The 24,966-nt window shown below is 44.4% G+C and overlaps 1 protein-coding gene across 7 annotated transcripts in view; it reads right to left on the bottom strand.

Moving 5' to 3' along the window:
* Positions 1-24,966, bottom strand: part of kdm6ba (lysine (K)-specific demethylase 6B, a) — a 69,598-nt gene that overhangs the window by 18,421 nt on the left and 26,211 nt on the right. For 4 of the 7 annotated variants that reach the window (XM_059014567.1, XM_059014561.1, XM_059014564.1 and 1 more), the window contains 5 exons: positions 15,906-16,033; positions 4,437-4,535; positions 1,012-1,187; positions 315-432; positions 51-149 (listed from right to left, as the gene is read on the bottom strand). In XM_059014567.1, the coding sequence (XP_058870550.1) occupies positions 51-149; positions 315-427 (212 nt within the window). In that variant the 5' untranslated portion in view covers positions 428-432; positions 1,012-1,187; positions 4,437-4,535; positions 15,906-16,033. The remainder of the gene's footprint in view (positions 1-50; positions 150-314; positions 433-1,011; positions 1,188-4,436; positions 4,536-15,905; positions 16,034-24,966) is intronic. The other 3 variants (XM_059014562.1, XM_059014566.1, XM_059014565.1) reach the window with 1 other exon arrangement.

Here is a 24,966-nt window from a genome sequence, read left to right as displayed (position 1 = left end):
CCAGAAAAGAGTTTATTTATCCATCCCCTTACAAGCACTGCTTTACTCACCCTGGGGGAAAGTAGAGTTTGCTGGGGTGGGCGAGGCTGGTCATGTGACCTGCCGGCAGGTGAGAGGGAAGCTGTGATTGGCCGACGCTGGCTGGGCCCCTGCATGAGCAAGAAGAGGGGAAAAAGAATTGAAAGACTAATCGACTTTATATTCGCAGCGCAAAAAAACGTGCGCTATCCTCGCAGACCTAAGTGGAGGTGTTGAAAGCGCTGCATAATGCTCCACAGTACAAGAGGAAGAAAGAGGGTGCTGCAGAATGTTACCTGGAGGGGGGTATCCAGGCTCGGCTGCCTGGGGGTCCCCATGGCCCCCCCCGACCGTCCAGAGGGAAAGTGCTGCTGCTGCGCCCACCAAACTGATCCACTGTGTGATGCATCCAGCCTGGGAGAGGAGAGAGAGGGGGAGGCAGACAGGGGAGAGACAGAGAGAGAGGGCGAGGGAGAGAGGAGAAAGAGTGAAGACATGAAGAGGGAGAGCATTTACAATGCTTCCCTTTGCTTTACCAGACCTCTCTGTGCTTTACAATGCTTCCCTATGCTTTACCAGACCTCTCTGTGCTTTACAATGCTTCCCTATGCTTTACCAGACCTCTCTGTGCTTTACAATGCTTCCCTATGCTTTACCACACCTCTCTGTGCTTTACAATGCTTCCCTATGCTTTACCACACCTCTCTGTGCTTTACAATGCTTCCCTATGCTTTACCAGACCTCTCTGTGCTTTACAATGCTTGCCTATGCTTTACCATACCTCTGTGCTTTACAATGCTTCCCTGTGCTTTACCATACCTCTCTGTGCTTTACAATGCTTCCCTATGCTTTACCATATCTCTCTGTGCTTTACAGTGCTTCCCTATGCTTTACCACACCTCTCTGCGCTTTACAATGCTTATGATTTACCATGCTTTCACTGTGCTTGATTACACTTTGCTGGGCTTTTACTATGGGAGATTTTATACTTACCACGTTAGCTGAGTCTGCAAGTCTCTCCACTGCAGTCTGTTCCTGGTCCCTCTCCCAGTTTAGAGAACTGAAGTCCTTCTTATTAGTGCGTGTGTGCGTCTATACACACGAATCTGTCTCTGCAAAGTGTCAGCTCAGAGTTACTCTGTGTGTCTTCACAGCTCCATACAAGCACACTGGACGAGAGGGGGAGAGAGAGAGAGAGACTTGAGTTCATTGTCGATCCACACTGAACTGCAACGTTCCCTGATCGTTCTCCTCCTTCGGTGACTCTATTTATTTCAACGAAGTTTAGGACTTGGATTAATCCAAATGCATCCTAGTTCCCCCGAGATCCTTGGAAATGTGTCCTCGGTGGGGCGGGGGAAAGTCCGTACCAAGTGCAATCACAACTGCGCCGCCGGATCTCAGGATGTAGCTTAAATATATTCCTGTCAGCTTACTGTGTACCGCAATAAAAATGTTTCATACAGCTTTATAACAAAAAAAAAAATCTAATATATCATAACAAAAAATGCATTAAAGAAATTACACAGTACATCAATTTCTTACCTTATTTAATTTAACATCTGAATGCAATTCAAACTGCCGTTCATAAAGATGCCTTGGGAATCATAATCAAAAAATAACTAAATAAATCCATGCATATTTCACAGATGCTCATAAAAGTACTACATAATATATAAAAGAACGATTTTACAAGAGACGCATTTTTAATAAACTACAATATAAAAAAGGATCTCAATAGACTGTCTGTAATCATTGCTCCTGTTAACTGAACCACAGTACTATGCGTAAGCATATTCCCAGACAGCTAGCAGCTCTCTCTCAGATGCCTGGCTGCAGTTTTTAAAGGGGTTTTAAAGAGTCCTTGTGACCATAGACCAGCCCCCTTCCTACATGAAAGGGGTCATGTGGTACCAGAGCCCCCCCCACCTCCTCTCCACCCCCCCATTACACGACTGATGTAAGCACTCAGCAATGCGCTCCAGTCTTTGACAATCTCCACGGAGCAGAGACAGGCTGTGCTCCCAAAAGCACAGAACCACACGCTCTCTCTTTAAAGCACGACGTTGCGTGCGCTGGGTTACAAAAGGGCTTGAATGCCGCAGAGGTTCAGGCGAAGACGCATTTAGAAGCACGCAGAAAGGGAAAGAGAGAGAGGGACAACAGAAAGGTCTATTTCTGGCCAGCAATGCTGGTGAAGTGGCTGTTTCTGTAACTTGTTTATACACAGAGGCGGGGGGGACAGGAGATCAAACAGCCTTCTAAACATAAAGATATATATTTAGAGAAGAAAAACATTCTGTCCATTCCTTCTCCGTAGGCTTGCACATTCTCTGTCTCTCTCTCTCTCTCTCTCTCTCTCTCTCTCCTTATAGTTTTAAAATAGAAGAGAGGGGGTTTTATTTTTGACCCCGCTGAATCATTTTAAAAAGTCATGATGCTAAACCAGTCACCCCGCCCCCCTCGTTTCCTTGTGGGCTCCGTCGGGCCGTCATCACCTCGACAGTCACAGCCAACAGGAGTCCAGCACAGTTCCACTAATATCAGATTGCACTGACCGGACTGCATAACAACAAGACTACTTTCATAAACAGAACAGCCTTTATGTAACTCCTGAGTCAATGTGCTTTTACACCCTGCTTAAAAATAAATGCGACACACATTTCCCAAGCCAGCTATTACAATAGTCAGTTACTAGTATCGCTTATTCATGAAATATTTCTACTGATTGACGAGCATCCTTGGAGCTGTTTTAGAATTCTCTCTCTCTCTCTCTAGCTATCCATAGATAGATAAAGTTCTATTGTCTTGCCCTCCCCATTATCTCAGTCGGAGGTCTTGGAATCCTATTGTATTTAAAAATCTATTCTAGTTCCACACCTAGTTGAGTCTCCTGTGTCTTTGCAAAGATTATAGATTAGACAGACCCCTCCAACTCTGGGGTGCATTCACATCACAGCCTCCTCAAGCATCTGGAGGTGCGTTCGTAAACTCAATGTGACGCTTTGAAAGAGCGTCCGAGAAATCTCTTCGGAGTGCTTCAGAGCGTGAATTTTCTCTTCAGTTTTAGAACGACCTCATGAAGGCGTATCTCATGAATAGTCATACATGGCCCTGGTATCAGATAACGGGGCGGTCATAAGTAAACAAGCTGGCTGATAGTGAGTCCCCGCACAGAGAACACAGACATTTGCAGAGCTTTTTTGAGATGTTATAGTTATAAAATAATGACTTGGATCGCATTATTGAGGAGTTTGGTGATAAAACGAGTGATCAGGAGATGATTGATCGGTATGTACGACTATTATTATTATTTATTTCTTACATAGGTGAAAGCTATAGCGAACGAAAGGGTGGGGCGGGGCTGGAGATGCCTAGTGAGTGCTTTGTTGTTATGCAGGGCCTTTTAAACCTGTCTGACTGTGAAAAAAAATACTTTTAAACAGCGTGTCTAAAATTAACTGCGCATGTGAAAATAAATTACACCTGGCGTGCCTGACGCGCATTTAATAAATGGACCGCAAAGGGTTAATGGCTTTTTCTTAGACTGATACACAATCGATTTATTTCATATATATATATATATATATATATATATATATATATATATATATATATACACACACACACACAAGTTTTCAACTCTTCAGTCTAATACTACTACTGCTGCTCTTCAGTTTGAATTTTTTTTTTTTTGAGCGGTGGTACTGTTTAACAAAAAATAAATAAAAGAAAGAAAAACTGGTCAGTGCTTATTGGTGTTGAACAAGGCTAGTGTGCAGACAACTCCTCCCCTGTCACCCCTTCAGTCGCTTCAAAACGTAAAACCCGAACTTAAAATATGTGGATTATCATTTTTTCCTCAAAAAACATTTAAATGACAAATATAGAAATAGATAATAAAAACACGTTTAGAATACACCCGCATCCACCACAGCGAGCCGTTAGCCATTTTTAAAGTGAACGCTCCGAGAAATCCAGCTCTGAAGCTGGAGCGGCCAGAATGTGCTCCGAGCGCTCCCAAATTCATCTCCTCTGAGTTTTCAAACGACAGAACAGAGCGCTGAAACTCTGAGATTGAGTTTTCAAAACACTTATCGAAAAAACAGTCCCTGTAGTTTAATGAATACAGGTCATTATGTTTTACAATGAAGTAAGGCCAATGTTATACTGTCATTCTCAGCAAAAAGCTGCCAAGCAACTAATTCCACGGCTCACCTCTGGGTGGCAGTGTAGTTCACCGACTACTATACAAACTTTACCTTCATAGGCCTGATTTGACAGCTTCTTTTTATTCACCGTTTTAATTTTTATTAAATTCCTGCATGTAATTAGTGGCGTTTACCCTTAATTGACCTCGAAAAATATTTCAAACAGTCTGATGACATCACAATCTTGGCATACAAACATTCTCTCACCTTCAGCTCGGCATGAACAGTCTTGTCTAAATCGGGGTCATTGATTCAGCTTCTCCAGCCAGTCATGGCTTCCGGATTCTCTGGAGACTTGTCAACAGTCTAAATGGAAATAAAGAGAGAGTGTGAATTCACTGAATTACACAGGAATAAAAAAATAAAAAAAAAACACCCCCACCCCCAGTGTATTCTTGTGAACCCCTGCTTTAGGGGCTGTTTGCCTAAAACACTAAGTTCAACACTTAATGATGTATTTCCCTGAACTAGGGTACTGACTCTTAAAAAGCTACTTTGTGCAACACCTTTAAAAACTCAAGCAACGCTTACAACGCAAAAAAACTAAGTGGAGATTGAACTGAAGGGGCTCCTGAACTTCAATACTGCAGTGAACATCTCTCGCAGCAATCCCAGTCTGTGCGCCTTCACTGCGAGCGTGTTAAGCAGTCGATTCACGGAAGGCAGTTTTCACAGAACGCGTGAAATACACAAGTACCCGTACCACACGGTTTATACTGAGCTGTGTACATGACAATAGTAAGGTTTACACTTTCAAACTTGAACTTTGATTTACAGCACATCAAACAACCAGTTATAAAATAATCTTTACCACCCCTGGTTTACTCTCATAATCATATATATATATATATATGTATATTATAATGACATTTCAGAGGGCTGGATCGCATCAATATCAGGGTCTAGTGCTGTATATTATAAAGACATTTCAGAGGGCTGGATCGCATCAATATCAGGGTCTAGCGCTATATATTATAAAGACATTTCAGAGGGCTGGATCGCATCAATATCAGGGTCTAGTGCTATATATTATAAAGACATTTCAGAGGGCTGGATCGCATCAATATCAGGGTCTAGCGCTGTATATTATAAAGACATTTCAGAGGGCTGGATCGCATCAATATCAGGGTCTAGTGCTGTATATTATAAAGACATTTCAGAGGGCTGGATCGCATCAATATCAGGGTCTAGTGCTATATATTATAATGACATTTCAGAGGGCTGGATCGCATCAATATCAGGGTCTAGTGCTGTATATTATAAAGACATTTCAGAGGGCTGGATCGCATCAGTATCAGGGTCTAGTGCTGTATATTATAAAGACATTTCAGAGGGATGTGTACCATCAATATCATGGTCTAGTGCAATATATTATAAAGACATTTCAGAGGGCTGGATCGCATCTATATCAGGGTCTAGTGCTATATATTATAAAGACATTTCAGAGGGATGTGTACAATCAATATCATGGTCTAGTGCAATATATTATAAAGACATTTCAGAGGGCTGGATCGCATCTATATCAGGGTCTAGTGCTATATATTATAAAGACATTTCAGAGGGATGTGTACCATCAATATCATGGTCTAGTGCAATATATTATAAAGACATTTCAGAGGGCTGGATCGCATCTATATCTCTATTTTTTTTATATATATATATATATATATATATATATATATATATAGACAGATAGAGCACATTCATCATCTGTAACCCTTACACAATCAACAGTGCTAAATTTAGAAATGCTTAAAATAACAAACTAATGAACTCAGTGACGAACGTTTCCACTACAAGTTATTTTCAATGCTTTCGAAAGACTCCCGACTCAAAACATTAGTCACCCCGTCCCTCTCCATTCACACAGCTGATCTGAGCTTATGTGGTCAGAACGCATCTCTCTATTACTCACACACACAGCGGTCAGCTGCTACCCAACAAAACTGTGTACCACCATCTCACACTCCCTGTGTATAAACATCAGGGATGGAAGTAAGACTCCCGTTGCACAGCACGCCTGGGTTTACTACGGGTTTAATGAGACACAAACGCTGGGGCTGACCAAGCTGGTATTAAAACCTGGTATGGGTGAAGCTGCTGTGGAACAGGAGTGGTATTGCCAGCCCTGAATATACACAGCATTCATGCCAGGAGGAAGTTTAAACATGTGAGCGGCTGTCAGGCACATGAGACACACAGTGGTGCGAGACAGAGTGCTTACACAGCAGTGCAGGTATCACACATTTCACATTCAGTATCTCCCTCACAGTCTTGTTCATATGCAATTCAATATTTTATAAATGCATGTTGTAGTAATGTATTACAATAGCATTGTAATGGGGCAGCAGTGTGGAGTAGTGGTTAGGGCTCTGGACTCTTGACCGGAGGGTTGTGGGTTCAATCCCAGGTGGGGGACACTGCTGCTGTACCCTTGAGCAAGGTACTTTACCTAGATTGCTCCAGTAAAAACCCAACTGTATAAATGGGTAATTGTATGTAAAAAATGATGTGATATCTGTATAATGTGAAATAATGTATAAGGTAATATCTTGTAACAATTGTAAGTCGTCCTGGATAAGGGCATCTGCTAATAAATAAATAAATAATAATAATAATAATAATAATAATAATAGTGATGGAGGCTTTTTATGATGGCTATTCTGTGACACAAAGACAGACAGACAGACATACAGACACAGACAGACAGACAGACAGACACATGGAAACACAGACAGACAGACACACACACACACTCAGACAGACAGGGCTGGGTTGAGGGCAAGTTGAATTCTGGTAACAGGAGATTTCACTTTGTCTGATAGGGGAAATAACCATGAAAGCACAGAGTGTGATCAAAATACCGCTTTCCCAAAATATTAACCCTGTGTGGTTCACAGGCCAGCGTTTGACGCATCGCTTGCGGGGGCGGGGAGTGGGGTGCGGCGGGTCATGGGAGGGGGTTGACGTTTTGGGAAATTCTCCCGTGTGATGTCACTCTCAGAATGACTCGGCTTGCTGGGCCGTGATGCGCTCTGTAAATAAACAGGAAGTGACAGCCGCAAGGGGAATCCACGACCACACGACAAAATAAAATAATAAACATTTACTTAACCCTGATCTTCTCCTACTGAAACTCACACCAGCCCTGCTGCTGCACCCAGTCCTGGAGTTCAGAGCTCCCCTCAATGAAGTCTGTTATTATTATTAATATTGAAATGATCAGGAGCCAGTAGTTTGAGCAGGGTTACAAACTCACACTAGCCCTGCTGCTGCTGCTGCTGCACCCAGTCCTGGGGTTCAGAGCTCCCCTCAATGAAGTCTGTTATTATTATTAATATTGAAATGATCAGGAGCCAGTAGTTTGAGCAGGGTTACAAACTCACACTAGCCCTGCTGCTGCTGCTGCTGCACCCAGTCCTGGGGTTCAGAGCTCCCCTCAATGAAGTCTGTTATTATTATTAATATTGAAATGATCAGGAGCCTGGTAAATCTGCTCTGAATGAACTGATCACACTTCTCAGCATGAATAGTTTGCAGATACCCTAACAGGTGCTGTCCATGCAGCTATAAGGAAGGACTCTATCTATATAGACCTCTCTGTCTCAAAGAGAGAGAGAGAGAGAGAGAGAGAGAGAGAGAGAGAGAGAGAGAGAGAGACCCTATGGGGGAGGGATGCCCAGTATGTCTGTGCCTGTCGCAGCTTGACACACACAGTGAGCGCTCATGCACAGGGGCACTGACAGGAGGAGGAGGGGGGCGGTCAGTTTATTTTATCTACCAGTGCTCAGCATTCAGTTTTACATTCCTACCTCCAATTACTTTTTCCTTTTCATTTATTAACTTTTACTGTTTCTATTGTACTTTGTAACCGCTCTGGCAATGCTGCTAATGCTGTCATGCCAATAAAGAGAGACAGAGAGAGAGAGAGAGAGAGGAGGTTGTGAGGGGAAGTGTGTAAAGTGCCTCTTATCAGCTGTAAAAGTACTCCTGCCCTCCTGTGTGCTGAGAGCCTGTGCTGAGAGCCTGTCTGTCACTGGGGGCTGCTCGTCCTTCATCTGTATGAGGAGAGGCACAGCAGCAAGAACAGCGTGGCGTCTCGTGACATCCTGAAACACACACACACACAGAGGAGCACACACATAGAACAGAAACACACACACACACAGAGGAGCACACACATAGAACAGAAACACACACACACAGGCGTGTACGTACACACAAACAGACATACAGAAACACCCACAGAGACACACACAAACACACAGAGAGGCACACACAGAGTCACGCACACACCACAGTGTTTACGCCGATTCTCGTAGCAAACGTTATCTCTGTGCCACACAAGCCAGGCAGATTTCAGAAAGCACAGTCTGACGGCTCCAGACAAGGTCTTGATGTTGATCTTTATACAACTATTTACAAGCAGAAACAAACCATTTGCACCCAGCATGCATGGCTGTTTCCATTGCAGTCTGATCCATTCCTGGTTTTACTCAAGAGTCTAATCAGACACACCTGAGCCCGATATCTGTTATTAGCTGTTGTCTAAATTGCTATTTCAGGTTTTTCACTCTTATTCAAATGATTCTGTATGACACACACATCCACAATGTCTAGAATTCACATCCTAGCCTTGTATTTAATTGTATTATGCCTGTATTTAATGTATTTGCATTGTTTTTTTTTACTGTTTGTATTTAATGTACTATGCCCTGTATTTCACTGTATTTAATGTATTATGCATTGATCCTCACTGTCTTGTAAAGCGCTTTGTGATGGTGGTCCACTACGAAAGGCGCTATATAAAATAAATACTGACTGATTGTGTCTTATACACACTGCTCATAGTAAAACTGCTAAGCAATAGGCATTTGATGTCATCCTTGTTAATGGCTAGGCATTCCTGTGTGTGTCTCTCGTCTGTCTTTCCCCCTCTTTCAGTTCATCAAAGCCCAGCTGTGAGCAGAAGAGACAGGAAGAGGCTGTCAGGAGACACAGGAAGTGGGCCTCCCTCGCTCTGCGTGTGCGTACAGGAACTGCTTCCTCCCTGTACGCAGGTTCCTGTGGAACAGTCTCTCCACCACCGGTTAGTGGCTTTCAGAGGAGAGGAGCTATGGAAAGTGACACATTCTTTGGTGGCTTATTTATTTTTATATTCATTATTTTGTATGAAAAAGAGCTTGGGCTTGATTGAAAACTCTTCTCAAATTCTACAATTTGAAGAGGGCTGATCAAGTTACTGATGGTTGTAAAATATCTCAGTTTTGTTTTTCAGAGTGTGTGTTTCTCTGTGTGTGCGTCTATATATGTGTGTAGGTGTGACTGGGTGTGTGAGTGTGTCTCTGGGTGTGGGTGGCTGTGTCTCTGGGTGTGGGTGAGTGTGTGTCTCTCTGGGTCTGGGTGTCTCTGGGTGTCTCTGGGTGTGGGTGTGTGTGTGTCTCTGGGTGTGGGTGTCTCTGGGTGTGTGTGTCTCTGGGTGTGTGTGGGTGTGTGTGTCTCTGGGTGTGGGTGTGTGTGTCTCTGGGTGTGGGTGTCTCTGGGTGTGGGTGTGTGTCTCTGTATGTCTGCCTCACCATGCTTTAGAAGTGTGGACAGACTTGTTGCAGACAACAATAAAAAAATTAGTTTGAAAAACAGTAACAATCATGCAAGAGTCTGTTTCAGTGCCAAAATAACATTACAAGCTTGGTTTCCCCTGGCGACTGGTTGCCATGGCAGCCTCACACACCATTCCAATCTGGAGCGTTCTGATAAAAAATTAAAAAAAAAAAAAAAACAGGAGGGGCCTCGCTCAGCATGAACGATTTGAAACTTGAAGGCACTGACCTACATACCCAACGTCACACCAAGAAACACTGCCTACTGCTTCCAAGAAGAATGACGACAAACAAGAACAAATAAATGAAACAACAAAACAGCACAACAAACCCTGTCCTCAGACCAAACAGGTTGCCATAGAAACCAGGCCCGCCAGTGCTTGGCAGTTTGGTGTTTTGTTTTACTTCCTCTAACAATGACGAAGCAAAACTTGTTTAGAAATCGACAGTGTGGTTTCAGAGATCATTAATATTGTGAAATACTGAAAGGAGCGCAATACATTCGGTGACTAACGTTTCCACTAGAAGTCTTTCTCAGTGTAAATTCACTGACTAAAGTTTCCACCAGAAGTCTTTCTCAGTGTAAATTCACTGACTAAAGTTTCCACCAGAAGTCTTTCTCGGTGTCTTCAGTGTGAATTCAATAACTAACGTTTCCACTATAAGTCTTTCTCAGCGTCTTCAGTGTAAATTCAATGGCTAACGTTTCCACTAGAAGTCTTTCTCAGCGTCTTCAGTGTAAATTCAATGGCTAACGTTTCCACTAGAAGTCTTTCTCAGCGTCTTCAGTGTAAATTCACCGACTAAAGTTTCCACCAGAAGTCTCTCTCAGGGTCTTCAGTGTAAATTCAATGACAAACGTTTCCACTAGAAGTCTCTCTCAGCATCTTCAGTGTAAATTCAATGACAAACGTTTCCACTAGAAGTCTCTCTCAGCATCTTCAGTGTAAATTCAATGGCTAACGTTTCCACTAGAAGTCTCTCTCAGCATCTTCAGTATAAATTCAAATGACTAACGTTTCCACTAGAAGTCTTTCTCAGTGTCGTCAATTTTAGCAACAATAAAAGAAACTTAATAAATTCAGTGACAAACTTAAAGGGTACAGCAGCAGTGTCCCGCACCTGGGATTGAACCCACGACCCTCCGGTCAAGAGTCCAGAGCCCTAACCACTACTCCACACTGCTGCATAACTGAATAATCGGTTTGTGCAGCTCCAGTTATGGATGGCACAGCATTAATCTTGCATTACCTAATGTTAGGTAAGGCAGTTCAAGATTAGTGCTAATCAGAGTGCCTCAAACAACCAGACACTGAAGTAATACAATCACCCCCCACGCTGGCTGCCCCTTTACAAGGTTAGTCATTTCAATCCAGCTTTACTGGCATGCAAGATTATTAAATTCTGCAAAAGCAATTCAAGTTAACCCATGAAGCACCGCTGCACTCTTCTGAAGACAGGCTGCTTTGTAATTTTTCTGGAGAATTTTTAACTGGCATCGTCGACCTGTTATTTCAATTCTCTCTCTAACTATATCATTATGATAACTTACTCTTGCGAGTCGCGTCTAAATGTGTTCATTCTGCAGATGCAGCCCCTTCGGACGCTTTTATGACGCCTCGATATAAAATAAGAAACTGAGGCCTAAAAACGATCCATTTCTTGGCGTTTTTTCCCCGTCCTCGCAGTGATGATAGAGCGGCTCCGTTTTCTATGCGTTGATCTTCACAGGCGGCGTGAAATTTCACGGCTCTGACTTAAGGGAGCACGTCTGACTGGACTGTCCTCAAAATCGCAGCTTGCAGCCAAATCCCTAACCCCCACCCCGTGCAGAAATGTCAATTCGGAATGTATCAAAACGACAAATACAGCTCCTGTTCTGCTTTTTTTTAAAATAAAATTTTATTTAAGAAATATGTATTTGGCACTTCACGGGTTAACTGGCATCGCAGCCGCGTTGAATGAATCAAAACATCAGAGAGAAAAAACAAGTGTTATGAGAACTCGTTTTACCCTGACACACCATCGTTTCAGTTTCCTCTCTCAGCCCTCCTGCGAGCTGAATTCAGAGAAATCTCCAAATCTCACACGGCCGGGTCTGTTTTTCCAGCACTCGTGGGTTAAGATCAATGGGTGTAAAACAGCAACAAAAAAAAAAAAAAATGAATATATATATATATATAACTACTGGCTCGGTGTTGTTTTACAAGCCTTGAACTTTGGAAAGACTGAGAGTAAGATCTGATTCAAGGAAACCAGGACGTAACAGCGTTCCATTGTTCCTTTTGTGGCAAAAATGACACACGGCCAGGAATGGGTTTGAGGAGTCATTTCAAGAAGTGTGATACAAGCCCTTTAAACTGTGTCACACCACCACTCAGAACGATAACTTCTATGAACCCTAACGGCTTCTACACTGCTGGATTTTTTTTTTTCTGTGTTTGTCATCATGTGATGTGTTTTTAAAAAAACAAAACAAAAAGTCAACCCTATTACTTCACCCAGGCCTGGTGGCACAGGGACAGCGAGCTGCACAAACCCAGGCAGCTGTTTCTTCACTCGTTTCAGGCTGAACAGCGAGTCCGCGACCCTCATGCGATTCTCAGCGCCTGATTTCTGAGGACAGCCAATCTGATGATCTGTTTGTGCAGTTTTACTATCAGGGGATGACAAACCGATTCACTATAATGCAAAAAACAGGGAGTCTGAAGTGTTCTGCCACTGCTTCTCCTTTCCTGACAGCGTCATTCCAATTGCTCCATCGCCCCTCACAACCTGCCTGTGCTACTGGCCTCACTTTACCTGACAAAAGCTGGTCGTAAAACCTGGAGTGGGTGGAAATGCTACGCGAGAGGAGTGTTATTTCCATCCCTGAGTTTATACATACCGACAACACACACACACACACACACACATACACATTATAATTCACCGTTGTTTCAAGAAGTTGAAATGCTGAGAATCAGGGAATGCGTTCCTAAAATTGCTTCTAAAGAGAGATTTGAAGAAGAGACCGGGAACTCTTGGCGGTTTCCAGTCCAACAGCAGCGTCATTTCTGAAACCTGTGAGAGTTTCTAGCTCAGAGGAGAGGTGATTTCAGTAAACGTGACTCTGGGGTGATTCAGAGTGAAAGTAGCGGGGCTCTTCTGAAACGCCGCGGTGACAGCACACACAAGGCAGTGTCTCTCTGCTGCCTCACACTCACAAAAGAAGAACTAGTGTCTGGGAAGAGGAAACTGAACTGTGTTCACACACAGCGAGAGAGAGACGCTTTCGATGTGTGGCAAGACATCCCAGAATTAAATAGAAACCAGGGCGGGCTTGAGGCACGGAGACTGAACTGCTCCCTCACCCCCCTAAGAGAAAGGGGGCTCCCTCCAGTCCAGGACAGGCTTGAAGCACGGAGACTGAACTGCTCCCTCACCCCCCTAAGAGAAAGGGGGCTCCCTCCAGTCCAGGGCAGGCTTGAAGCACGGAGACTGAACTGCTCCCTCCCTCCCTCCCTCCCTCCCTCCCTCACCCCCTTAAGAGAAAGGGGGCTCCCTCCAGTCCAGGGCAGGCTTGAGGCACAGAGACTGAACTGCTCCCTCCCTCACTCCCCTGAGAGAAAGGGGGCTCCCTCCAGTCCAGGGCAGGCTTGAGGCACGGAGACTGAACTGCTCCCTCCCCTCCTCACCCCCTTAAGAGAAAGGGGGCTCCCTCCAGTCCAGGACAGGCTTGAAGCACGGAGACTGAACTGCTCCCTCACCCCCCTAAGAGAAAGGGGGCTCCCTCCAGTCCAGGGCAGGCTTGAGGCACGGAGACTGAACTGCTCCCTCCCTCCCTCATCCCCCCTAAGAGAAAGGGGGCTCCCTCCAGTCCAGCCCTGTGGCTCACAAGTTAAACCTGCTCCCCTCCCCGCATCAACCAGTCGGTGTAACTGCTATCATACAATTAATAATGATCCGCCCCAAACCACAAACATGACCTCAGGAAGTATTCGAACCCGGGATAGAATTGATTCATACTGTTAGATGCCAGAGCCCAGCACTACTCGGGATTGAACGACATTCCCACACCGGTTAAACTGGAAAAACAAAAATAATTCAACTGCAAAAAAAGGGATGGGGGGGGGGGGGGGGGGGGGGGGGGGCGGGGGGGGCAGTGGGTGACAGTTTAACAGGAGAGCTGTGGGATTTAAACACCATTGGTTTTGTAACATTTCCTTACTTTTACAAAAATGTTGCAAATCAGAAATGGGGTAAAAGGCAAATTTTTTTTTTTCTTTTTCTTGCTTGTAAAAACCACAGTAAGAAAGAAGTGAAACTGACCATAGTTAAGGAGTGTCAAGAAAAATCCACACGCGTCTGACTGGCAAAAGATAATAGTCACGTGATCCTATAATTATATATATATATTTACTTATCGGAACACCTCCCAAGTGAACACATTTCGGCTTCGGGAACATCCTTGTGGTGAAACGGAATTATCCTCGTTGTAAACGCTCCGCCCTGAAGGAACAGGAACTCCGCTAAAGACAACACCACTTTCGGCAGCGCTAGCGATTCGTTGCTCCCCGATTCAAGACTGACACAGTACTGATAAGTCATCATCATCAAACTCAAATGGTTTTATTCCATCTTTCAAAACGGACTTGTCATCGGAAAAGTAAAATTTATATATAAAGATAGAGAGATACAACACATAGACACACACATACATACATAATATATATATATATATATATATATATATATATATATATATATATATATATATATAATTTCTTAGAAGACGCCCTTATCCAGGACGACTTATAGTCGTAAACAAAAATACATTGAAAAGAAAAAAAAATTATATATATATATATAATATTTTTTTATTTTTCTTTAAATATATATACTACGTGTATAATATATATATTTAATATATATATATATGACACACACACTAAAATCACATGCTTCATAAAAATCTATACATACCATCACATCCTATACGAAATTCAGAGTCTACAAGTTAGTTGTTTTTTATTACTTCAAAAGGGAAATGGAACCAGCTATAAAGTTCATTATGTGTGTGCTGTAAAAAGAAAAAAGTGTCGATTCCTGTAAAATCGATCAATTACGACACTCCACCTCACAATAGCGCCGATCGCTTCAATAGAAATCCACCTACAGCCCCCCCCCCCCCCGTTGTTATAACACTCATCCTCTAAACACACACTGAATACCCGATTCTACGGGACAGACACTTTGGGGGCTTTCCGTCGCCGATACTAAACATTTCTTAGAAGAAGAAGAAAAAAAATACTTCCCCAATTCTCCCTTCTGCTCGTAATACAGAACAAAACTCTACACGCAAACTGCCTTTTCAATACGAGCAAACAAACGCGTCCATTCACCAACTGCACTGCAGAGAGACTCGGCAGCTGTTTGCACTGCGAGCCCAGCCTGCTTGCGTGGAGGTTTCACGGGTAACAAAGAAGCCGTATCGAATTACCAAGTCTGCACCCGCCCCCCCCCCCACACACACACGCGTGTTCCTTTCATGCGCGGAAAGTTGTACCACAAACTGGGCAACACCTGCATAGAAACTCCGCGCCGGTGTATCACTGGACAAATGCAATACCACGCCACACGCGAGACCATTTCTAACACTACACAGGCGAATAGGAAGCAAATAATACACATGCATAGGATATATTATATATAGATATATATTCGAAAAACAACACACGTTAGTTAAACTGCGCCGCCTGATCATTTTTACTTTTATTTCAACATAGCTGAACTAAGAAGGGTTTCTGCCTAAAACGTCATGAAATACTTTAAAAAAACACATTTAAACTTATGTACATAAAAACACACACACACACATATATAACTAATATCTTAAAAACAAATACACTGACCCCCCCCCCCCAAAAAAAAAAAGAAACAGTTAAGTATTATTTCTGGCGAGCTGGACGAGAAAGCGTTAACATCCACGGTATTCTGAGCGTAAACTACTTCCTATTAAAAACACATCAATGAACCACGACCGCGGCTACAACCAGGACCCGACACCATAAAACAAAGAAAAAGCGAGTCTTACCTTTAAATGGTCAACGTGTCTCTCCAAAAACACAGCCCCAGCTCTCCCAGATCAGTTCCACGTAAAATAGTCGTGGTTGTGGGCTCGGGTGAAACTAGCAACAGATATTGAGGAGCGACAGGGTACTCCTGTAAATTAAAAAATATATAAAATCTCGAATTACTTTATTCCTCCGTCCGGCGGCGGTATAGTACAGTAAACCCCGGTATATAAATACAGTTACTGTACCCCGCAGATAGAATCATGAAGAATAAATGAAATTATTGGGTTATTTTTAATCCCCAAACACGTTGAAAATCGTTGTTTTTTCCTGTTAGAATTTGATTAAATAATATTATTTTTTTTTTTATTATTTATTATTATTATTAATAATAATCAATTACAGTTTCTCCTCGTGTGCTGTAACCCGGACAGCACTCGGATATTTCGGTTTAGGCGCAGCTCTCTCTCTCTCTCTCTCTCATTCACAAATTAAAATGTTCCTCAGTTTGGCAGAACTGCTCACAGCTCGGCGTGCTTCAGTGTGCTTTCTGACATCCCTTCTAGAGCGTAGTAAAACGAAAACCCTGTTTCTTCTTTTGGTGAATCATCCACACCGTGTGGGTTTTTTTTTTTATTTTTTTAAAGGACACGCTGTTCGGTCTCCTAATGTTATTACATCACGCCTCTAGTCACCGCCCCCTGTTGGTTCATGCTTCGCTCAGAGGCGCTGAAGACACGCCCCCTTCAGACGGAATTCCCTGACCACGCTGCTTTTTTTTAAGGTGGAACTCGAGAAATCAAAATCGTTTACCAAAAAAAGTGTATACTGATCCCCAAATCCTTTCTCTGCGCGTTTCGGACCAACTGTAGCGAAGATAATCTGTATTTAACCCTCCAATACTTGAGGCAGAATATTTTGTTTATCCAAAATAAAAAGTAAGAACATAAGAAAGTTTACAAACGAGAGGAGGCCCCATTCAGCCCATCTTGCTCGTTTGGTTGTTAGTAGCTTATTGATCCCAGAATCTCATCAAGCAGCTTCTTGAAGGATCCCAGGGTGTCAGCTTCAACAACATTACTGGGGAGTTGGTTCCAGACCCTCACAATTCTCTGTGTAAAAAAAGTGCCTCCTATTTTCTGTTCTGAATGCCCCTTTATCTAATCTCCACTTGTGACCCCTGGTCCTTGTTTCTTTTTTTCAGGTCGAAAAAGTCCCCTGGGTCGACATTGTCAACACCTTTTAGGATTTTGAATGCTTGAATCAGATCGCCACATAGTCTTCTTTGTTCAAGACTGAATAGATTCAATTCTTTTAGCCTGTCTGCATACGACATGCCTTTTAAACCCGGGATAATTCTGGTTGCTCTTCTTTGCACTCTTTCTAGAGCAGCAATATCCTTGCTAACAAGTAGGACTGGAAAACTAAACTATGATATTTAAATATATATTTAGAGCCTACTATAATATACCGTGTAGCTGTTTTGCATTTTTGCTCTGCTATCAATATCCATGTTTGGTCTTGAATCAACGCTTTTCCCTAAACACGCATGCAACGGCCAGCAATGGACAAACAGGCAAAGGAACCGTGTATTACTAGCTGTATAAGGTCATATTTAGGAAGCCCTCCCTGTCTTTCAATACCAATACTGGAGTTATAACGCACTCCTGCGTGTTTATCAATCAATCTTTATTGTATATAGCGCCTTTCATAGTGAACCACCATCACAAAACGCTTTACAAGACAGAAAGGGCATAACACATGAAACAGCAGCAGCAACACAGCAGCTATCAGATAGCTGCTATTTACCTCGCTTGGCAACGTCAGTTCACACTGTCCCCCTGGTTATACAACGCCTTTGTGTTTCTCACATTGGTTAACCATTATCTTACCATACTGTAGCTCTATGATTTTACTGTCGTGTTTTTCTCCCTAGTTTTACAGCACTAAACTCCCCCCCCCCCCCCCCCTCATTGCCCGTCAGACGCGTATTATTAACTCTTACAAAGTCCCAGTCGACACCAAAAATCAGGTAAAATAAATCTTGTGCGGCTCCCGTTTGCTAAAGCCTTCCATTCCCCGTCCAAACACTCTGCTACACAAGACCACACCGTGGTTGACAGTCCAGTTGGTTTGCACCCTCATACGTGTATAGCTATGGCCACAAGCCTTGCATCCTGCATTTGACATCATGTAAAATCAAAGAAAATTACAAAATGACATTGCAAAAAAAACCAAAAAAACTCTAGTTTCGACCCAAAATCGCTAATTTAAAGATATCTGTGTAGAGAAACAACGTTTCCGTTTTGGAATACCCACAATCCCGTTCTGCAATGGCTTCTCTCCCCCGTGATTGGTTACACAGGTCAGCTGTCTTCCCTACACTGTGCTTTACTATTACAATTGTTTTATCTTACAGAACCCCGCTGTCTGCATGCGAGATCGCTATCAGACCCCGGAACAATGCACAGCCTGTGCGTTTGGGATTTCACAGCAGTCTGGTCGCCGTGGATACCAGCGTAAAGTGATATCGACTGCTGCTGTTGGAATCTTCCTGAGGGTTCCAGGCACCCCCCCACCCCCCCTCCGCACTCACAGCCAATCACGCTGCAGCACCTTAGGTCAATTCCATCCCATTGATGAAAATGTGGCTGTGAGACGGGAGTCTGCTTCCGTTAGCTTGTGTGTGTTTTCTGGGCTGGCCTACCTTTACAAACAAGTTTACCGCGGTAAAGGAGGACTAGGGAGGGAAATAATTCTAATGATAAGCTGGTAGAAAACGGTCATTCAGTGCAGACAAGTCTCCTTACTCTCCCCCCCCCCCCCCCCCTCGATTGGTGTAACAAAGTGTGCCCACAAACTGTATAATGTCCCATTAATGGTCAGGGGCAGGGGGAGAGGGGGGCTGACCCCAAGCAAGTCTCTGAATGTTTGTTTGTATTCTCTCCCATGTTTAAAGTGTTGGCTGCTGGTTTAAAAGATCCACGGAGACAAATGGGTCTGTAGCTTGATGCCTGCTTGTGTGACACTGCCATTACAATAGCGTACCCCAGCAGATCTGCACGGTATTCTGCAGGTTTCCAATGATTTTCATACAGCTATACTATGCATTAACCACAGTTTACCCAGTTTTTTTTTTTTTTTTTTTTTAAATATACTTTACCACACCTCTCTGTGCTTTACAATGCTTCCCTATGCTTTACCAGACCTCTCTGTGCTTTACAATGCTTCCCTATGCTTTACCACACCTCTCTGTGCTTTACAATGCTTCCCTATGCTTTACCAGACCTCTCTGTGCTTTACAATGCTGCCCTATGCTTTACCACACCTCCCTGTGCTTTAAAATGCTGTCACTGTGCTTTACTGTACCGTGTGTGTGTGTATGTGTGTGTATATGTGTGTGTGTGTATATGTGTGTGTGTGTGTATGTGTGTGAGTGTGTGTTTGTCTCTACAGGGTGGTATGCAGCACAGACCTCCCTTGTACAAAACACATCAGAGAGCAATTAGCAGGCAGAGTCAGGGGACTGTGGCTGCCCCAATTATACTGGGGGCCCCCTCGGTGCCACACACGACGCTGTCCCAACACCACAGCCCTGCCTAACATCCGCGCGGGCCCGTCTGTGTGTGTGGGGGGCGGGGGGGTTATAGGGAAACCTCCTAAATCTTGTGGTCGCGTTAAGCAGCGTCTGTGTTTAGCAATCTCCTAAAAACTGCCGAGTGATTCTAATTAGCGGAGAGACAGGGGAAGTGGGGTGGGGACAGATGGCGAGATAAGGATTTAGGCAGCCGAGAGCTGGATTTGTTAAGCTCTTTGCTGGTCTGTGCAGACAGAGACACTACAATGGTAATGGTTCTATACTGAGGGGCAATGGGAGGATGGGAATAGGACAGTTACTGTGGGTTGAGGCTGGTAGAATGGGACCACAGTGTGCCAACTACATCCTAAATTATCTTCAATGGCAATGCAATAATGGTTCTGTATTATACTGAGGGGCGATGCTAACACAAGTATAGGGCAGCTGCAATGGGATGCCATTGGTAGAATGGGACCACAGTGTGCTAACTATACCCTCAATGATCTTCAATGGCAATGCAATAATGGTTCTGTATTATACTGAAGGGCAATGCTAACACAAGTATAGGGCAGCTGCAATGGGATGCCATTGGTAGAATGGGACCACAGTATGCTAGCTATACCTTAAATGATCTTCAATGGAAATCCAGACAGACAGTGGCACTACAATGACAATGGAATAATGGTTTTGTGTTATAATGAGGGGCAATGGTGGCACACGCATGGGGCAGCTACAATGCGGCTTTTCTAAGCGATGCAGTCATGCTAATAAATTCCCCTAGGGGGCGTGCGGAGCAGTGCTAACCAGACCCGTCTCTCTCTAGACCATTGAAAAAGGTCTGGAATGGGCAGCTTTGCCAGTCAGCGCATGAGGGGTTAACTCCGCCGTGAGATCAGCCACCCGAGTGGCATTCCAGAGAAGCCCAGACCCGCAGAGGAAATTCCTATCGAAACCGTCGGGAACGCTTCAACGGAGGAGGTATGGGAAAGAGAGAGGAGGGGGAGAGGAGTCTGTTCTCCTGAGGAGGCTGGGGCTTGCAAAGGACAGACAGCCTCACATCCCAGGCCAGCTTCACTCGAGTTCACGTGGCTTTCGTTCTGTTGTTGCAACTGGTATTATGTTCTCCTGTTGTGTTTTTATGGGTCAGTAATTCAAATTTAGCAGAGAGTAGGACTGTAGAGCATAAATGGAAACTGAGAGTGTGTGTGTGTGTGTGTGTGTGTGTGTGTGTGTTTGTGTGTGTGGGCAGGTATTGGTATCAGTGTGCACACAATTTGATACAATGTCCCCACAAAGACAGTAGCTCCTGAAAAAACGACGCTGTGGGGACGTCCCCACTTTGTAAAACACGTTTTTAAGAACTAAATATGTCTTTATATATAAATATGTCTTTAAAAAAAAAATAACAAAAGTGTCACAATATTTAGTTTGTTCTCAACTTTCACCCTAGTAAAAAAATAGTGAGTCAAGCGAAGTCCCCACAAATATAGCAATGCAAACATGTGTGTCTGTGTGTGTGTCTGCGTGTTTGTCTATGTGTATCTGTGTCTGTGTGCGTGCATGTCTCTACGTGTGTCTCTGTGTGTGTGCACGTGCGCCTGTGTCTGTGTCTCTCTGTCTGTCTGTCTCTGTGTGTGTCTCTCGCTCTGTGTCTGTCTGTCTCTGTGTGTGTGTGTGTATCTCTCGCTGTGTGTGTGTGTGTCTCCTTCGCTCCATGTGTGTGTGTGCCTCTGTGTGTGTGTGTATATCTCTCGCTCTGTGTGTGTGTGTGTGTGTCTCTGCATCTGTCTGTCTGTGTGTGTCTCTCTCGCTCTGTGTGTGTCTCTCTCGCTCTGTGTGTGTGCGCGTCTGTCTCTGGGTGTGTGTGTCTCTCTCACTCTCTGTGTCTGTCTCTGTGTGTGTGTGTCTGTCTCTTTCACTCTCTGTTTCTGTCTCTGTCTGTCTCTGTGTGTGTGAGACCCCTATATCCCCATCTCCAGGGAGATGCACCCCCAGGCTCTGTGTGGCTGAGCCCGGCACGCTGCCCTGTGTTTGAACCCGGGAGGGATGATGATGTGTTCATGCATGGTGGGTGTGCGGGACTCCTGTACAAACAGCCCTGCTCCGATAACAGCTCCACGCAGCCAGCTTTCAGCACCCGGAGGGCATTACTTAGGAAAGATTTATTACCAGCGCAGAGCAGCCAGGTGCAGGACCAAGGCACTGCAGAGGGGTTTTGTTTTGTTTTGTTTATTTAGCTTTGAGGCTTTTGATTAATATTAGTGATGCTGATTATATTAAATGACACCTCAATGAAAATGCATGAAAGAGTGAATATATAACTCAAATGAATCAAATGTGGCCCAAACAGCGTGCGTGTGTGTCAGTGTCTGTCTGTATGCGTGCATGTGTGTGTGTGTGTGTGTGTGTGTGTGTGTGTCTTGGAGTAGTGTCTGTGTGCTTCAGTGTGTGTGTCAGTGTCTCTGTTTGGGTAGTGTCTGTGTGTGTGTGTCAGCGTCAGTGTGTCTCTGTGTGTCAGTGTCTTACAGTGTCTGTGTGGATCAGTGTCTGTACACTGTCCGTGTGTGTGTCTCTGTGAGTCAGTGTCAGTGTGTGCGTCTCTGTGTCAGTGTCTCTGTGTGTGTCAGTGTCTGTACAGTGTGTGTGTCACTGTGTGTGTCAGTGTCTGTGTGTCTCTGTGTGTGTCAGTGTCTGTACAGTGTCTGTGTGTCAGTGTCAGTGTCTCTGTGTGGGTCAGCGTCAGTGTCTGTGTGTGTCAGTGTCTGTACAGTGTCTGTGTGTGTGTGTGTCTCTGTGTGGGTCAGCGTCCATGTGTGTGTCTCTGTGTCAGTGTCTCTGTGTGTCAGTGTCTGTACAGTGTCTGTGTGTGTGTGTGTGTCAGCATCAGTGTGTGTGTCTCTGTGTGTCAGTGTCTGTACAGTGTCTGTGTGTCAGTGTCTGTGTCAGTGTCTCTGTGTGGGTCAGCGTCCATGTGTGTGTCTCTGTGTCAGTGTCTCTGTGTGTCAGTGTCTGTACAGTGTCTGTGTGTGTGTGTGTCAGCATCAGTGTGTGTGTCTCTGTGTGTGTCAGTGTCTGTACAGTGTCTGTGTGTCAGTGTCTGTGTCAGTGTCTCTGTGTGGGTCAGTGTCTGTGTGTCAGTGTCTCTGTGTGGGTCAGCGTCAGTGTCTGTGTCAGTGTCTGTACAGTGTCTGTACAGTGTCTGTGTGGGTCAGCGTCCATGTGTGTGTCTCTGTGTCAGTGTCTCTGTGTGTCAGTGTCTGTACAGTGTCTGTGTGTCTCTGTGTGGGTCAGTGTCAGTGTGTGTGTCTCTGTGTCAGTGTCTAGCCACAGCACCTCTCTCTGAATCACGCCACAGCAGTGAGATTCTCATTGATGCTGTGACACAGTGATGGGAGAGGAGGGAGAGGGAGGGGAATGAGGGGAGAGAGGAGCACAGTGTTCTGTTCTAATGACACATCGCCGTGTGACTGTGCAGCAGATGTGAGGGGGCTGCCAGACCCCAGTCAGTACTCACATCCCCCCTGCTCCCTCCTGCCAGGGGCATGAGACACATTCACTGCCTCCTTGAGGTCTCTGAAGAGCTTCTCATAATAAAAGCATTGCAAAGTGTAATACAGCACAGTGACAACAATGTAAAGCATAGGGAAGTATTGTAAAGCACAGAGAGGTGTGGTAAAGCATAGGGAAGTATTGTAAAGCACAGAGAGGTGTGGTAAAGCATAGGGAAGCATTGTAAAGCACAGAGAGGTGTGGTAAAGCATAGGGAAGCACTGTAAAGCACAGAGAGGTGTGGTAAAGCATAGGGAAGCATTGTAAAGCACAGAGAGGTCTGGTAAAGCATAGGGAAGCATTGTAAAGCACAGAGAGGTCTGGTAAAGCATAGGGAAGCATTGTAAAGCACAGAGAGGTCTGGTAAAGCATAGGGAAGCATTGTAAAGCACAGAGAGGTCTGGTAAAGCATAGGGTAGCATTGTAAAGCACAGATAGGTCTGGTGAAGCATAGGGAAGCATTGTAAAGCACAGAGAGGTCTGGTAAAGCAAATTATTAAAATGTCAAACTATGGTAAATGCAGAGTATAACCACAGGAAAAGCATGGGGGGGAGGACTGCAAAAATACCACAGTAAACTTATCAGGGTCAATTAAGCAGAACTACATGCATGCAAAGCTAAACGCCAACACTACACATTATAACCCATAAAACACTCCACAGAATGCCTCTGATATTCCCACACTGCTACACCTGCCCACTGGAAGCTACTGTGAGTTACGCTCTGATTCCTTGAGTGTTTCTACCAGCCTGTCGATTCATGCATGTTGTTCGGATCTCTAACACGCTCCGAGCACGCGTGTTTTTCCGTGTTTCTGTGCGCTTGGGCGTTACCTGTTCCTGAGACCGCGTGTGTGTAATTTGCTGCCCCGTGCAATTACGTGCTCTAAAATGCCACTTTGCAGGAGAGTATAATTATAACGACTGTGCTTGTAAACACGAGTCTACACACACACACACACACACACACACGTCACCGAGGTCTGATAACAGCCTGCTGGTCATATCACAGCTTGACTTCTCCACAGAGCGAGAGAGGGAGAGAGGGGAGAGAGAGGGAGAGGGAGAGACAGAGAGAGGGAGGGAGATACTCTATATGGTAACACAGTACTGTACTGCAATGGATAAGCAGTGTATTAGATATTATCTAAAAAATGACTATCGCACCTGTAGTATCATTCTACCATCCCATTGTGCTACCATTGCATCTTAGTGTAATACAGAACCATCGCCACTGTAGTGCCCCTGTCTGTCTGTCTGCATTGCCACTGTAGTGCCCCTGTCTGTCTGTCTGCATTGCCACTGTCTGTCTGTCTGCATTGCCATTGTAGTGCCACTGTCTGCCTCTCTCTGTCTGCATTGCCATTGTAGTGCCCCTGTCTGCCTCTCTCTGTCTGCATTGCCATTGTAGTGCCCCTGTCTGTCTGCATTGCCACTGTCTGTCTGCATTGCCATTGTAGTGCCACTGTCTGCCTGTCTGTCTGTCTGCCTGCTTTGCCACTGGAGGTAATTTGGGAATGGATTGGAGTGAATGGGTTAAAATAACATTTAGATAAGAACAGGAACTGCTTCTCACACTCACAAAAAAACCTGAGTCACTAACTGAAGCTGTTCCAACAAGCCCTCGACACACACACACGATACAGAGAGAGACAAGAGGGAGGGAGAGAGAAAGAGAGAGAAAGATGGGGGAAGACAGAGGAAAGGAGGGAGAGAGAGATCAAATAAAAGGACATTTAACACAATTAGAGTAACTTCTCAGATGGCAGTTACAAATGCCCCATGAAATTACAACGCAGCCTGTGGGCAAATGAGGACAACGGCTCTGACACGAAAAAAAAGGAAGTTGCGACAATTCAGAAGCACCGCGTCTTACAATGAAAGCGTGTTTTTATCAGGGTCTCGTCAGCGTGACTTGAATTGCTTTGGCAAAAACTCAGAGCAGACTGGACCTT

Source organism: Acipenser ruthenus, chromosome 48, assembly GCF_902713425.1.
Source record: "Acipenser ruthenus chromosome 48, fAciRut3.2 maternal haplotype, whole genome shotgun sequence".
In the NCBI taxonomy this organism is placed as follows: Eukaryota; Metazoa; Chordata; class Actinopteri; order Acipenseriformes; family Acipenseridae; genus Acipenser; species Acipenser ruthenus.
Note: the sequence above shows the minus strand (reverse complement) of the source record. Positions and strands in the feature narration are given on the sequence as shown.